This window comes from Emydura macquarii, unplaced genomic scaffold (assembly GCF_026122565.2).
Source record: "Emydura macquarii macquarii isolate MOO-44397 ecotype Brisbane River unplaced genomic scaffold, CSIRO-AGI_Emac_v2 contig_1348, whole genome shotgun sequence".
NCBI classification, from domain to species: Eukaryota; Metazoa; Chordata; order Testudines; family Chelidae; genus Emydura; species Emydura macquarii.
The window spans coordinates 13,315,490-13,330,821 of NW_027131485.1; the positions used below are offsets into that span (position 1 = coordinate 13,315,490).

Here is a 15,332-nt window from a genome sequence, read left to right on the forward strand (position 1 = left end):
GTGGATTCTTTATCACTTGATGTCTTTAAATAAACATACGCTTTAGCTTAACCAGAAGTTGTGGTCTTGATGCGGAAATCTCTCAGTAAAATTCTATTGCCTGTGTTATGCATGCGGTCAGACTAGATGATCATAATGGTTCCTTCTGGCCTTAAAAATCTATGAATCTATGTGGAGGAATAAACTATGGCTGTCTCTAAATAGAAATCTCCTTGCTGCTGGGGAAGAACACGTCCCAAGATTGTGTTTCAGAATAATGGAGATGTAGCCGTCTGAAAACTGTGTTGCCTGCAATGTGTTGGGGATGTCCCTGCCAATGCTGGGAAATGATGGTATCTTAAATTAAAGCATGTGTAACTAACAGCTGTCAAAAAGCATTTGAACAAATGGCATGCAGTGTGTCTTTGCCATGCTGCAGTCAATGTTTGTTGGTGGAAATGCACATGTATTTTGCTCCCAGTGGTTGTTCTAACTTTACTTGCTTTTTGTTTTGAAAGAATCTGTCATGAGTCAGTTCTAGAACTAGCCAAACCGTCTTTGCCTTGGAGTGGCTAGTAGAAAGTAAATTGTTCTTCCCCCACACCCAGTACCATTTCTGCCAAGCTATGCATTTCAAATACATCAGTTCACGCATTATAGTTTGATGCTAGTTTAATTGCAATTGGAACCTATCTGCTTTCTTCAACTCTCCAGCTCTGTCTTGTCACTTCTTCTCTGTGATGTCCCTTTTTTTTTGCTTTACTTCCTCCTACTCTTCTTCTCCCTTACCTCTGGTGTTTAGATTCCTACTCCTTGTGGTGCAATGAGTTTCTTTGGGTGTGAGGGAAGTCCAAAAAGTTTCTCTACAACTGTAGAAATCCACTAATTGCCATCAACTAAAGAGCTGTTTGAACTCATCTTCAAACTCTCAGTAACTTTCCTGGTTCTCTGGGTAATCAATAAAATCAAGTATTTGTTCGCCATTGATAAGGGCACTTGCTAGTTTGAACTGATGGGAGAATAGCTTGCCGGACTAGCTGGTCAACAGCTCCCTCCTCCCAGGTCTTCTGTTTCCTGAGACCATGTAATATACATGCACTATGAAGACCATTCCCGGTTACTCCGTGTCAATGAAAATCTCTATCTTCCCCCAGTATCTTTTAGTCTGAATCCTTGGTGACTCAGTAGCTTTTACATGTGATGGGATCTTGGTGCCTCCGAGCTGTTCACAGAATCCTATTGCTAACATTAAAACCCCTTCCTTTTTCTGTTTCATTCTCTTTTAGATGCATCTCAGCTTCATGGCAAAGGTTCCAATGTGCAGCAGCGAAAATTGTGACATCTGTACAAGGGGAAACTAATGCAAGCCCAGGGCAAACCAAGAGGAGTCAGCTGTGAAGACTGGAGGCTGATGGCCCGCTTTCCACCTGCCTTTGTTTTCTTTTCCTGACAGCAGCTGGAGAAACTGAGCTGAGTGAAGGGCTCATTGGCACTTTTGATCAGTGGAGTCCAGAGAGGAGCTCTGCAGGAAGCAATCCACCTTGCACCACACCCCGGTGAGAGAAGCACTTAGATCATTGTTCCACTGCTGCAAATCCTCACACAACATTGGCACTGGCAAGCGCTAGAACTTGTGGGGAAACACTTGTGGGGCATCTTTCTTTCAAAAAGTCAAGCCCCTTGGTGGATTCTCCCCACCTGTGTCTAAATTTGCCAAGTACCTCTGAGTTCAGTTACCTCCTTGGTTCCCCAGGAAAGTACATGAAAGGTGCTTATTCCTGCTTTGGATTTACTGGGATAATTCAAGCACTGCTAGTGCTTTTGGAAGACATTGACTCTGTCCTAATTTTTCAATTGTACTATAAAGCTGTGCTCAAGTTGGTTGGAGGACTTAGCAGTTCCTCTATGGTGACTATAATGAATCACCTGATATTAGCCTCTGGAGGAGAATGAAGACTCTTTAGACATTTCTAGATGCACTCACGAACATTGAAATGATTCTACATTTGTTTTGTCCTCTCAAGGGATTTCTTTTTTGTGCTCAGTTTTATCATTACCATTGAATGCATTGGATCGATTGGAACACTTCTCAGCATGTCATGTGTATAGGAAGACATAATTCCAGTGCCTTTTATGGTGGAGCAAGAATGGACTAATAACACACATTTCAGCCCTTTTTTGTGTGCTCCTCAATTCTTTTTTTAATCACTCTGTATTTAAGATGTATTGTTTTATTTAATAGAGCTTTTTATGGTTGCACATCAAAAGCTGCACTGTCTGGATTTGAATGGTGACTTGGTTACTGTGAATCCAGTACCAAATCCAGCAAGAGCACCAGTTCTTATCTGAGTTTGTGCAAGTGGGTTCCAGACCCTCCCCTAAAGCCATTCTTTACTAGGGTCTTCAATAATGATCTCTCTGGTGATCTAGATTAACAAAGATCACTGATAATCCAGTGAATTCCAATGAATATTGCTCCCCTTGATGACTTCTGCACTAAAATCATTTACTTGTCAGAGCTGCAGCTATGGGGATCTACTAGGATTTGAGTGTGTATTTTTAGCTTTAGCACTGTAAACTGATCTCAGTCTGTCTGCGCATCCCCTTTGATTTGCGTGCATAGATTGAGGGAAGTCTGCAGTTCTCAGATCATAAGACCCATTGATTTGTAGTTGTGGTGTTGTGATCTCCCTTCTTTCAGGTCACTTTTTAACCAGGTTTAATTTATCTGGGCTTCAGAGATAGTAGCACTGCTCCATAAGTTACTCATTGGTATTTCAAGTAAAAGCTTACAGAATTCCTTCCCGGGCTCTGGGTGGGGAACTGAAATCAAGTATACCAGCAAATAGTTGCTCTAATTTTCGCTATTTTTAGTAAGACTCAAGACACATGTTTGTAAGTGGAACTGATAAAGGACTTCCCAAAATCACGTCACTGCTTTTTAAATGCAGCTCAGAATTCAAATTTGTTTACAAAAAAAAAAATATTTCTAAGTTGTAGCAAAAGAGCCAAAGACAGGATTTGTGTTACTGAGACAAAGTACAGCAGTTATCGATGGATTCTGAGCAGCGGATGTTGCGTGTTTCCCATTTAGGACCTAATCCTGAAAGGTGCTGTGCACCTTCAACTCCCACTGAAGCCAGTGGCAGCTGAAAGGGCATTCAACCCTTGGCAGGATCCCGGCTCTTAATGAGCTACCCCAGGTACTGGTTCCACTCCCTGTCTTTGCTTTCACTTTGGTCTTTCTGCTGGGATGCACATTTGCGTGTCGCAGCTGGAGCAGAATGCCCTTGTTTTAGGAATTTAGCGAAGCCTCTTGCCTCAGGGAAATGTTTATTCGGTGGAAATTCTGTGGGATTTTTTTTCTTTACATGCTGTAATGAATGAGTGAATGAATTAAACAGCCGTGGCAAGGCAGAACTATGGAAGAGATCGCAAGCCCTGGGGAGCAGAGCATCTGGGATCTCTGCCTTGACTAGGCAATGTTAGCTGGTTTTTTTTATTTTATGGCGGGGGGGTGAGCCTCGTGATGGCACTTACTTAGTACGGCAGTTTCTTTTGTGTGTAAGAGCTGCGATTTACTTTATTTTTGTTGTGTGTGTTGGGACTGTCTAGATGACAACAGTGGGGGTGGTGTGAAAACTCTCAATCTTGTACAGAAAACTGAATAAATTGTTTCAAAGTTTCCAAAATGCTCTTTTCAGTCTCTTGTCTTCATTTCCAATGTAATTTTATTGGAGGCTCATCTTTGTGACTGTATTGCTGCCTCTAACCACTCATTGAGTGACTAATTATTTGTTTGCATTTTGGCCGATGCTTTGTAAATGACCAAATTCTTTTGAAGTACAGTTCTAACTCTTAAATTGTTATTGCAGTAGAATGACACCTTCTTACTCAAAAGACACAATCCTGTGTGTATTGGATCTGTTAGGAGGGACCCATCTTTTTAGTTAAATAACAGTGACCTAAGACCCAATCTAGCTTCTGTCAATGTCAATGGCAAAACTATCTAATTGACTTCAGTGGGAACAGGGTTGAGTATATTAACCTTTTCCTGCTCTTAGCCCTGCAGAGTAGAGTCAGCAGAACACCAGGAAAGTGAGCAGAACTGTGTAAGAGGTTCCAGTCAGTTACACCTGTGTAAGCTTCGTAAAGGCAATGGGATTGCACAAGTGGCACTCGACATTATTAAGATCAGATCTGTGAGGGGTAAGTGTTGGGTGAAACTTCGGTTGCTTTCCTTTAAGGCACAAGATCAAAAGGCAGACATCAATTTAAAAAGGGAAAAGAAACTCCTAATTTAAACCACCGCATTTTTATTTTGTACTATAAATAGAATTTCCCCATATTTCCCATTCCCTTACACAAATAAATGATACATATAGCTGAATATAGCTTTAGTCAGTAAAATATTAGTACGAGTGGCTTTTAACCATGAGGTAAGCATGACCGTTCAGAAGGCACCTCTGCATTAGGTTACAGTAGCATGCTTTACTATGTAATATAGACATCTCTTTACGTATTTCTGATGATCTCTATCATATGAAAATACCTCCTATAATCTAGGGTTTACTGCATCAAATTACAGTTCTTTTTGTTCTCCCTTCCCCCTGGCATTAGAGGCACTGAGGCGACAAAGTATGTCTGAAACAGCTTTGATTAGATGTTGGTATCATGACTGTGAATAAAGATGTAAATTTCATTTTTGTGCACTTAGCTGCCTTTCTCAGATGATACCATTATTCATTCATGCAAGTACATTACGAAAGTGTGTCTCTAGATTTTCATATAGGTGGGTGGTTTAATAGGCTCCCTCTGCTGTTCTGAGTCGTCTTGACCTTTTGTCTCTTTCCATTGTGCTATTTATATAGCTTTTTACATGACTGTGCAGTATCCTGCAGAGAGATGTGCAGGTTTGACATAAAAACAGGAAAGGAATGTGCTGAGATATGCAGCCTCTTTTCAATTGCTAAATTTGAGAGCACATACTAATAAACAACTTCAGACATGAAGATTTTGTTCGTTTTCTGTTGGTGTGAATATCTAGGTAAGGTTGTAGAGGGGAAGAAAGGTTGTGATGTTGGCAAATGTATTTCCCACCTCTGGCATGGCAGTGTTCTTATGCAATGGATACAGTAAGCAGCATGACTTCATGGCAGCCTCATGTTGGACCATGCAAAGGCTATATATAGCATTTCAGAAGACACAAAGGAAGCAATGATTTGCAGCAATCTGGAATTGTAACAAGTGGTGCAGCTCTGACCAAGCCGCTGTAAGACAAGTTTCAATTTAAAGTGGAGGGAACATTGTAACTACTTCTTTCCAGACACCAGTACCGCCAGCTCCTGGATGGACATCTCCTTGTTGAGGTAACGATCATACTCAGCCATGGTTAATTTTCCACTCTTTAAGGCATCCTCAATGGAGAACTTTTTGCCAGACTTCCTGTCAAGGATCACGGAGGACTCCCCATTAGGCCCCTTTATTGAGATCTCTTCCCAGTCACATTCCTGGCTCTTCAACTTAACAAACAATCTCCATTCGATGAGGCCAAGTTTGTGAGCTTCCTCTGGAGACATCTCCTTGCCATTGTCGGGGTCTATGACTACAATGGAGCGCCGCAAGTGGTTCTCTCTCTGCTCTCTCTTGATGGCCACTGTCTTGAGGCGATTATGAAGTTGCTCAATCTCTGCATCTTTTTCTCTGGATAATTTCTTTAGATCTTCCAGCTCTCTCTCCAAGACCTGGAATCTGGAGTCCAGATTCACCCCACTGTCAATCTGGGTCATGTTCCGTAAATCCCGAGCTTCCGTTGCTGTGAGCTCAATCTCAGACTGCAGCCTCCTTGTTTCCAGTAGAAGATTCTGCTTTTCTAGGTGGAGCTTGTGATTTTCCTCCCTCAAGAAATCTAGCTCTTTGGAGGACTTGGAATTGTTGAACTCCACCTCAGATAGCCTGGACTCGAGCCGGTTGATATCTGCATCCAGCTCCCTCTTACGCTGACTCTCCTCCTCTAGGTTGCTCTTCAGCTTTTGAATCTCATATTCAGTGTCCCCTTTATCCACTTGGATGCTCTCTGAAAAGACCACTTTCTCCTTGACCTCCATCTTCTCCAGTGCGAGGAGCTTCTTCCTCAGGGCTTCTAGCTCAGCCTGCAGGACTTGCCTTCGGTGCTTCTCTTCCTCTAGCTCCAGTTTGAGGAAAGAGTGTTCTTTCTCTTGCTGAGGATCTTGCTGGAGGATTACTTTCTGTTTCACAGTCACTCTCTCCGTTGTCTCCCTCTCCTGCTGTTCCAGCTCATTCAGCCTTATCTTCAGCCTCTGCACCTCAAGTTCGGCCTCTCTGCGGGCTTGCCTCTCTTTCTCGAGTTCCTCCAGCTGGCGTTCCAGCTCAGATCTCCTCCGTTGCAGCTTGCGCAGCTCTTCCCGCAGGGAGTCTATCTGCTTCAGCTCACTCTCAATGCTCTGTGAGAAGGAGTTGATTTCTGCTTTCAAGACAGGATCTTGCTCAAACTTCACCACCTCTTGCTGGACCACTTTCTCCTTCACCTGTGAGAGTTCCTCCTCTTTCTGTCTGATCTTTTTTTCCTGGAGCAGCCTTTCCCTCTCCAGGTCGACGTGCTTCTTTTGTTCCTCTGCTAGCTGAGCTCTCAGGGACTCCACTTCCTCCCTGGTCTTGGGGTCTTCTTGGTACTGCACTATCTCTTGGACGACTTCCTTCATCTGGACTTGAGGCTTGGTGTCTTTCAAGGTCTGAATCTCTTGCTTCAGCTGGTAGATCTTCAGATCAGCTCTCTCAATCACTCGGGTTCTTTCTACAATTTCCTCCCGGAGTCTCTGCAATTCCTTCTCGGTCTCAGGATCGGTCTTATATTTAATGACCTCCTTGATGATTTCTTTCACCTCCACCTGGCCACCTCTGTTCCTCAGATAAGCCTGTTCATTCTGGCAGCTCTTCAGCTGCTCTTCCCCACCTCGGTACCGCCTCTCCTGCTCCACCAGCTCCAGGCGAAGGTTGGCTACTTCATTTTCAGCCTTGGGATCTGGGCGCACTATCTCTCGTACTTTTTCCTGGACAACCACTTTAGCATTCTCCTCCTCCAGGACCTTGATCTTCCTGAGCAGCTCAGCCTTCTCCCTCTCATTGGAACGGCCCTTGGCCTTCTCGTCTTCATACTGTCGTCGAAGTTCAATCACCTCCCTCTCTGTTGCCAGGTCTTTCTCCACCTTCAGCACCTCCCTGACTGTGATCTTGCCCTCTGCAATGGCCCGTTCCTTCTCCAGCCGTTTCATCTTGTCCTGCAGGAAGCTGAACTCCTCCTCTTGTTTCTGCCTTAGAGTGCTCTCCCTTTCCTTGTTCTCCTGCAGCATTCGGAATTCAGTCTCCAGCTGAGGGTCATTTTGCAGCTTCACCACCTCCTTCTCAGTAACCACCTCCTGCTCTTTGTTCTTCTCATCAGACAGCACGGTGATTTGGTGGTGCAGGAGGGTGACCTCATTTTCTCTGGCTCCTTCCTGCCTCCTGAGGTCTTCCAGTTCTTCTTTCAACTTCAGGATTTCATCCGCTTGTGCCTTGTCCTGCTCAATACGCAGGACTTCCTTAACGATATACTCCTGGCCCCCTTCCTTCCTCTCATGCTCTAGAGCTCGAAGCTTCAGTTTTAGGGCCTCCAGCTCCTCCTGTAGCACCTGGTTCTTGCGTTGCTCTTCTGCCAGGCTTTGCTGCATTTTGTGGACGTTCTCATCCAGCTTAGGGTCAGGCACTTTCTTCAGCAGTTCCTTCTTCAGCACAGTTTCCTGGGGCTTCTGGTTCTGTAGATGGAGGATGTCGTTCTGGATAGTTTTGATCTCTCCCTCTAGCTGCTGTCGGCGCTGACTCTCGTCATCCAGCTCTTTCATTATTTTCCAGGCTTCCTCCTGAGGCCTCTCCAACTTGCTAGTCTGGACAGACTCCTGCATCACGTGTACCTCTGGCTGCTGTCAGTGGAACAAAGAGCACAGGGTAAGGACAACCTTACTCATTAGCAGTCACTGTTTGGTGAGAGGGCACTGGAAGGGGAGGTCAGGGAGGCTGTGCCCCACCTTTTTTTAACAGGGGCATAGTAGCCTCAGGCAGGCGTGGCAGCCTGTCAGCAGCGCCAGCCTCCTCCTGATGGGGGGGCTGAGGTGGGTCTTAGTCCCCCTCACTATGGAGCCCTGCCCCCTGTTCCTCCTCTTCCCCCTGAGGGCCCTGCTCCTTGTCCAGGCTGGAAGCCAGAGCCGGGACACGATAAGAGCTGCCAAGGGAGCCCTGGACCCCCACCTGCCCTAGGTGGCATGCCCCGGGGGGCAGGAACATGGGCTGAGGACTGTTCTCAGGCACCCTGGTCGCTTGCCCAGGGCAGGTGGAGGGTCCTAGGGCTCCCCACAGAGGTGAGGGCTCCCTGCGCAGTTCTTGCCACTGCCTGGCTCCAGCTTCAACCCTTGCCAGGGGACAAGGTCTTGAGGGTGGGGGTGGGAGGAGGGAAGCGGAGGAGCAAGGGGCAGTGCTCCAGTGTCGATGGCCTCCCATTTCTACACAGGTTCCAGCATTCCTGCTTGGTGTTCCTATCTTCAATACTCACGGGAGAACTTCCAACTCTAATAGAGCCACTGGAAATGATTGAATATGTCCCTCTTTTGAACAAGTGCTTGGGTTCTTAACCACGGGGTCATGACCACCCCATCCTTCTCCTACTAATCCATGACAGATGCCTGGCTATGTGGGAAGGGGATCTGCAAGTGGCCCTCATGAAAAAAGTTGAAAACCATTCAGCTAGTGCATCCTAAGACTTACATAACACTCCGATGCACCAAATGGGGAGTGTGATGAGATAATTGGATGGGCTAGATTGTTCTTGATAGGTGGGCTCAAATTAGGCTCCTTCTGCATGATTTCCAAGATGTAATATAATAGCTAGATCTATTTCTAGTTGGTGTACACATGTGTGTGCAATTCTGCTTTAAATATTCTTCTAGAATAAAATTGCTTAGCATAACGTTAATTTGCTTTAACTAATGTATGCATAAACCTCAAAAATCCTTTACTGTGGTGCAGCAGATGTGACCATGCGAAGTCGCCCAGCAACTGTAACTTTAACTGTAACATAGTGCATGTTTTGGAAGGCCAAGCTCTTAGTTTCATCTCTATCTAAATCGATTCCTGCTATTCATCAGTTACCTGCCTCAGGAGATTCTGGGCAAATTCCAGGTTCTGCAGCTTCTGTTTATTGACAGCATTAACTTCAGTGAATTTAGCAGCCAGAATTGCTTCCTGTGAAATAGAAAGGCATTCAAAGAAGGAAGTGGAACCAGATTTGTTAATCAAGACATTCTGAATAGAAATTAAACAAATGGGCCACATGCAGAATAGGTTGGGAAGCATGGCACGATGCAACTGGATATTCTTCAAAACCTTCCCTCTACTGTGATCTTATTGCATTGTGGGTAACCAAATGTTCTTTGAGATATGTGGTCCTTATGTGTATTCCATATGGGTGTGAGTGTAGAATTTCTTGGGAGCAGTGTCTGTTGGCCTGCTTATGTGCCGTAGCTCTCCTCATGCTCCCAACCGAGGGCATAATGGGCAGTGTAGGCCAACGCCTCTCCAGTTTCCTAGTCTTAGCTAGTGTAACGAAATCACTGGTGAGTGGGTAGTGGATACATATAGGGACCTTGCATCGTAAAGAGCCCCCAGTTACAGACAGGGACCATCACCTAAAGAAGAAATGGGAGGTTACTTATGTGTATTCCACAGATGGGAGATTAACAAACAGTGGTCAAACAACTGGTAGCGGACTCTAGTATTGCTGTCCCCCACAGCCATTTCTGCAGTTGATGACTGTTCCAGGGCATGATGTCTCAGGAAGGTATGCAAAGAGCTCCAAGTGACTGCCCTACATATCTCTAGTGTGGGTATGTCTCTGAGAGGCAGCTGAAGTAGTTTGTCCCCTGGTGGAATGAGCCTTTACCCCATCGGGGGAGGAGAGGGAAGGGGAATACCAGCTAGTTGGTAACAAAGAATAAATCTAAATGGATCGCAGGTTGTAAGTCTCTGCACCAATATAGGTTAATCTCTTGATCATTATGGAAACAAATAGTTTAGATATCTTTCTGATGTCCTCTGTTCTTTGCAGATAAAATGCCAAAGCCCTCTGGCGATCCAGAGAATGCAGTCTTTTCTCTCCTCTTCCAAGGCATGTAGTTTAGGGGAAAAAATACAGGTAAGTAGATGACCTGACTCAAACTCAGAAACTACCTTGGGTAGGACTGGGGGCATAGAAAGCCCTTTTCTTTATAGAAGGTAGCATATGGTGGACTCACCATAAGCATTCTGTTTTCTGACTCTTCTGGCTGACAGTATAGCTATAAGAAAGGCCACTGTCATGGATGGATGGGTCACAGCATGTGGCCAGCAGCTCAAAGGGAATCTTAGTGAGAGATGATAAAAACAAAATTGAGGTCTCATGGAGGGGCAAACTTCACCATTGGTGGAAAGGATCTGAAAAACCTCTTAAAAATCTAGTTGTGTTGGGGGTGTAAAGATTGTATCATTATCCATTGGAGGATGGAAAGTGCTGATTGCTGCTAAATGTACCTCCAGGGAACCGAATGAAAGATCTGAAGACTTCAGGGTAAGTAGATACACTAAGATATCAGGGATTCTGGCAGAGTCCGGAGACAAATTGCACTGATGAACCCAAGCAGAAAAACACTTCCATTTAGCTGAGTAACAGCTTCTTATAGAATTTTTTCTACTTTGGTTAAGGATAGATTGCACCCTCTGGGAAGATGAGCTTTCTATCTTCAATGCCCATCCAAATACCAGGCTCTGCGTTGCAGCGGCTCCTGATTCAGGTGTATAAAATTGCCCCTATGTTGCATTAGAAGATCCAGCACCATGGAATGTTTATGGGTGGTCTCACTGAGAGCTCAGCAGATCCATGAACCAGAACTATTTCAGCCAGTTGGGCGCGATGAAGATGACTCAGTCTCTGTCTTGGCAGATCTTCCGTAAAAAGGTATCAAAGGAATTGGAGAGAAAGCATGTCCCAGGCGACTCTTCCATGACATCAAGATGGCATCTCCCAATAAGTCTTTTCCCAGCACTGCTCTGCAGCAGTACTGAGGAAGCTACCTGTTTGCCTGTGAGGTGAAAAGGTCCCAAGCTGGCATTCCCCATTGAGCAAAGACGTCTCTGAGACCAAACTGTCACTCTCCCATTAATGGTTTGCAGAAAAGTGTCTGCTTAGACAGTCTGGTAGGGAGTTTTGCACCCGGGTCAGTATGGTGAAGCCGCTGATAGGGTTATGTGATGTTTGATGCACCAATTCTAGTGGGTGAATGCCTCTATGCACAAAGAGAGAGATCTCATTTCCTCTTGCTTGTTTATATAAAATACTGTTGTCACATTGTCTCATATTTGGATTGGGTGAGTGGGAGAAAGGCATTACAAGCTAGACAGACCAACATAAGTTCTAGTAAGTTATGTGCATTCTGGACTCCCAGGGGATCCAGATGCCCTGAGCCACATGATTGTCCATGTTCACATGTCCATCCCCCTCTATGTGGTATCTGCTGCATCCAATCTAGTTTGGAGTGAAGTTCTGCCCACCAATTTGCCCTCATTCACTAAGGCCTGGAAGCAGGCTCTATTCTCCTCAGGGAGCTTGTCTTTAAACTCTAGAAATCTAGCATAACTGATAAAATCATATTTGGCCAAGAGGGCCTGGTGATTAGAGATCCTGAACTGGAAGGAGGTGGAAGAGAAGATCTTTCTTCCCAAAAGGTTGAGTCTCCTGTGCCCCTGATCAGAGGGAGTAGCCTTTGGGTGCTGTTGCTTGGACCGGTCTATAGCCACCAGCACCACCAAAGAAGAACAAGAACTTTCCGCCCTTGGATGGGACAAAGCAGCACTTCTCAGCCTTTTTAGATGTGGGAGCACAAGAAGCAGGAGTGTGCCAAACCATCTTTGCTCGATCTGTGATGGCCTTGTTGATGGGGAGGGGCACTCTAGTGGGACTGGGGAGCTGCAGAATACCTAGTAAGCTGTGCTGAGGCTCCTGAATTTCTTCCAGCTGGGTCTGTTGCTCTTGGTATTGTTTAAAGTCACCCAGCGGAGACCGAGAAGATGGAGTAACCACCTCATCTGGTGATGATGACAAGATTGCTCCCAGAACCATCGGATCCTGCTCACCTTCCTCCTCCGAATACTCTGACAGGGCCAGTTGCGTGTGGCCAGGCAATGGCAAGTAGAACTCATGCACCGATCCTGGGTGTCTAGGGTAGGGCTCCCACAATCCCTAATATGGCCAATAAGATGGATCCACCAGTGGAGCGGGGATCCCATGGCCAATTATGTCAGGTTGGATGTTGGAACTCTGACCTTCTAGGGCTTCTGTCTGGGGCTGCCTCTCTTTGGTGCCGCAGAGACTCCTGCAGCGCCTCCAACTCATTGGAAAAGAAGGCTGTGTCCCTGATCACTGGTGGGACCACTGGTACCAATGGCCGTGCTTCAAGTCTGATGGGTGGAATGGGGGAACAACTCCCTCTCCTTGTGATAGGTTCCTCCTCTGGTGTAAAAGTATCCTGGAATATAGATGGACCCCATAGGAGCAGTGAACTTGGGTGAGGGAGAGCAAAGATATCTTCCAGGGAGATGTACATCTCCAACCATCCTGGAGTATGAGGATAGTCCATTCCTGGAGCTGGCAGAGCCGGAGCTTCTCTGGTCACTGGGCTGTTGGCTCCCTTTGGGGACACATTGCTATCAATACTGCCTCAGTTCCAGAAGGGAATGGAAGCACCAGGAGCTATCTATACCTTGTCTTCACCGCCAGAGTCAGAACTATCGGCAGAACTTGCGTGCCTCCTCTTTTTGAAAAGATTAAGTTGGACCTAAGACCATAGCACCCATGTCCATTGGCTCTCCTGCCTTTGATCTGGTCAGAGAAAGATCCCTTCTTTTTGGGACATAGAGGACTTGTCCTTATATCTATGAGAGTGCCCCGTAATTTCCTGTGGAGCCTTTTCTTTAGGCTTAACAGACATAGCTTCCATGTCCAAGCTTGTGCTAAGAGGGGTGTTGCCCACTTATTGAGGCTGAGTGTGGGGGGTGAGGTATCTGGCTCAGAGCTGATTTGGGGCTTCATTGCCTTCTCCGTGAGGTGTTTAATGACTCTCATGAGTTCTGGGGGGAAAAGAGAGGCAGATGCTGCACTTGTCAGAAATATGAGCCTCATCCAAGCAGTGTTGATGTTTGTCACTTACAGAAGAGGAACAAGAGCAGGAAATAGTTTTTGAACCCTAGGACCCTGGGCATAATTGCAAACTTCTTGGGGGGGGGGGGGGGAGAATCTCTGGGCAGGGGAGAAAAACGCTATCTTACGCTATGCTATGCTGTACTATAAAAACTACTAAAAATGAACTGTATACAATTCTTACAGGAATGATGCAGAAAAAAGGATCTGAGTACTCAGACAATGCAGCGGTAAGAAGGAAGTGGTGAGGTGTCAGTCCACACTGCTTGTTATGCCCTTGCTTGGGAGCAGGAGGAGAGCAACAGCGAATGTGCAGGCCAATGGAAGCCCATTGCGTATCCTGTGTGTGGAGTACAGATATGGGCCATCACTCAAAGAAAAACAATAGTTTCTCTTCCTGAACCTATTCCTTTCCCTACCAAATGCATGTAACAAGTGGGACCATCAGGGAAGAGCCCAATCTTGACTCATTTACTCATGGGCTGCATGGTGCAATATATGATGAAGGATGAGCAAAGATAGCCAAACAATGGGTTATACGTGTGTAAAGTACCTCAAAAACTTGCATGGTCTTCGTGTAGTATCTGTAGCTTACACAAAATATTTTAGCTCCTAAAACCTGCCTCTCCACCTGAAAGTCTTTGTTAAGGGGGAGATTTTGTTGGGAACCAAATGCAAGCTCAGATACTTTTCCTAAAAATGCTGGGATGCTAGATAATTGATCAGCTAATGGTGCTGAAGAATTCCCAACCCCGACTGAGGCTGAGGTCACAGATGTAAAAATCATTGTCTGTGCAATTACTGATGGCACCTCAAAGCTGTCACCCAGCCCTAGCCCCTTGCGACCTTGTCACAGCTTTACCTCTTCTTTCACTTTTGTGGCTGGAGACTGGAGTCTGGGTCTCTTGCTCGTGTAGCCATTCCGTCCATTTTCCAGGGCGAGAATGGATCGTAACTTCTCTGCTTCCAATTCATAGTCCTGCAGCAGAGTGGTGACATTCGAAGGTGAGAACACAGATGAGAACTCCTGGCCTGTGTGCCCCTCTGCTAGTGCCTTAAGCCAAGTTTTCACCTGTCCTCACACCACCCTTGGTCTTCTGTGAAGTAGCTAATTTAGGATGATGGGAGCTACAGCAACAGCAGGGAAACCTTTTTATCTCATTGAGAGGTTCAGTTCGGGCTCTGCCTGTCATATCTGTCCTGCTAATGCACCTGCCTGGTTGTATTGTGACATTCATATTAAGTGCTTTAAAGCCACTTGTCTGCAGGACAGGAGAATTAACCCCTTTACATATAGGGAAACTGAGGCAGACATACTAACTGATTGGACAAAGGCACAGAGGGAGTTGTTGTGAGAGCAGGGGTTGGGACTAAGCTGTCCTTACCACCCCAGTCCTTTTCACTCAATCACCGGGCCACAGTGGTTTCCTTTTGGCAGCCATTGCTATCCTGTCCCCTGTTTGGGGTCAGGAAAGAATTTTTCCCTGGGTCACATTGGCAGAGACCCTGTCCCTGAAGGTTTTTCACCTTCCTCTGCAGCCTGGGCCATGGGTCATTTGTGGGTTTAAACTAGTGTAAATGGGGACTTCTCAGGAACTTGAAGTCTTTAAACCATGATTTGAGGACTTCAGTAACTCAGCCAGAGGTTAGGGGTCTATTACAGGAGAGGGTGGATGAGGTTCTGTGACCGGCTAATCTGACTTCCTGCACGTTGCAGATCACAATGGTCCCTTCTGACCTTAAAGTCTACGAGTCTATTAAAAACACCTCTAGTGACAGAATTACACTCCTTACCTTCACTGCTTGCTGGTACTGCTGGGCACTGGCAGAGACTTTCTGTACCTCCTGCTCCTTTCCTGCAATATCGCCCAGCAGCGTCTGTAAACAAACAAATGGCACAGGAAAAGCACCAAGCAGTATGGCATTTTTGAGGGCTCCAATTAAAACTACACCCAGGAGTGTTTGTTTTAATGTCCTCTCTCTCTATAGCACACACATACCATAAGCACTAGCCTCCAATTCACAAAAGGAACATGAGAGCTTGTGGTTGCAAATAACCTGTTGTTTTCTGTGTGTC

General features: G+C 45.8%; 2 protein-coding genes across 7 annotated transcripts in view; one reads left to right on the top strand and one right to left on the bottom strand.

Annotated features, from left to right (window-relative positions):
• Positions 1–3,673, top strand: part of UBN1 (ubinuclein 1) — a 32,655-nt gene extending 28,982 nt beyond the window's left edge. For all 6 annotated transcript variants that reach the window (XM_067551256.1, XM_067551255.1, XM_067551257.1 and 3 more), the window contains one exon: positions 1,266–3,673. In XM_067551256.1, the coding sequence (XP_067407357.1) occupies positions 1,266–1,318 (53 nt within the window). In that variant the 3' untranslated portion in view covers positions 1,319–3,673. The remainder of the gene's footprint in view (positions 1–1,265) is intronic.
• A 605-nt stretch (positions 3,674–4,278) lies between these two features.
• PPL (periplakin) overlaps positions 4,279–15,332 on the bottom strand; it is a 53,521-nt gene continuing 42,467 nt past the window's right edge. Inside the window, exons 19-22 of the mRNA XM_067551250.1 lie at positions 15,050–15,133; positions 14,118–14,234; positions 9,178–9,270; positions 4,279–7,955 (exon numbers count right to left, since the gene is read on the bottom strand). Coding sequence (XP_067407351.1) covers positions 5,292–7,955; positions 9,178–9,270; positions 14,118–14,234; positions 15,050–15,133 — 2,958 coding nt within the window. The 3' untranslated portion in view covers positions 4,279–5,291. The remainder of the gene's footprint in view (positions 7,956–9,177; positions 9,271–14,117; positions 14,235–15,049; positions 15,134–15,332) is intronic.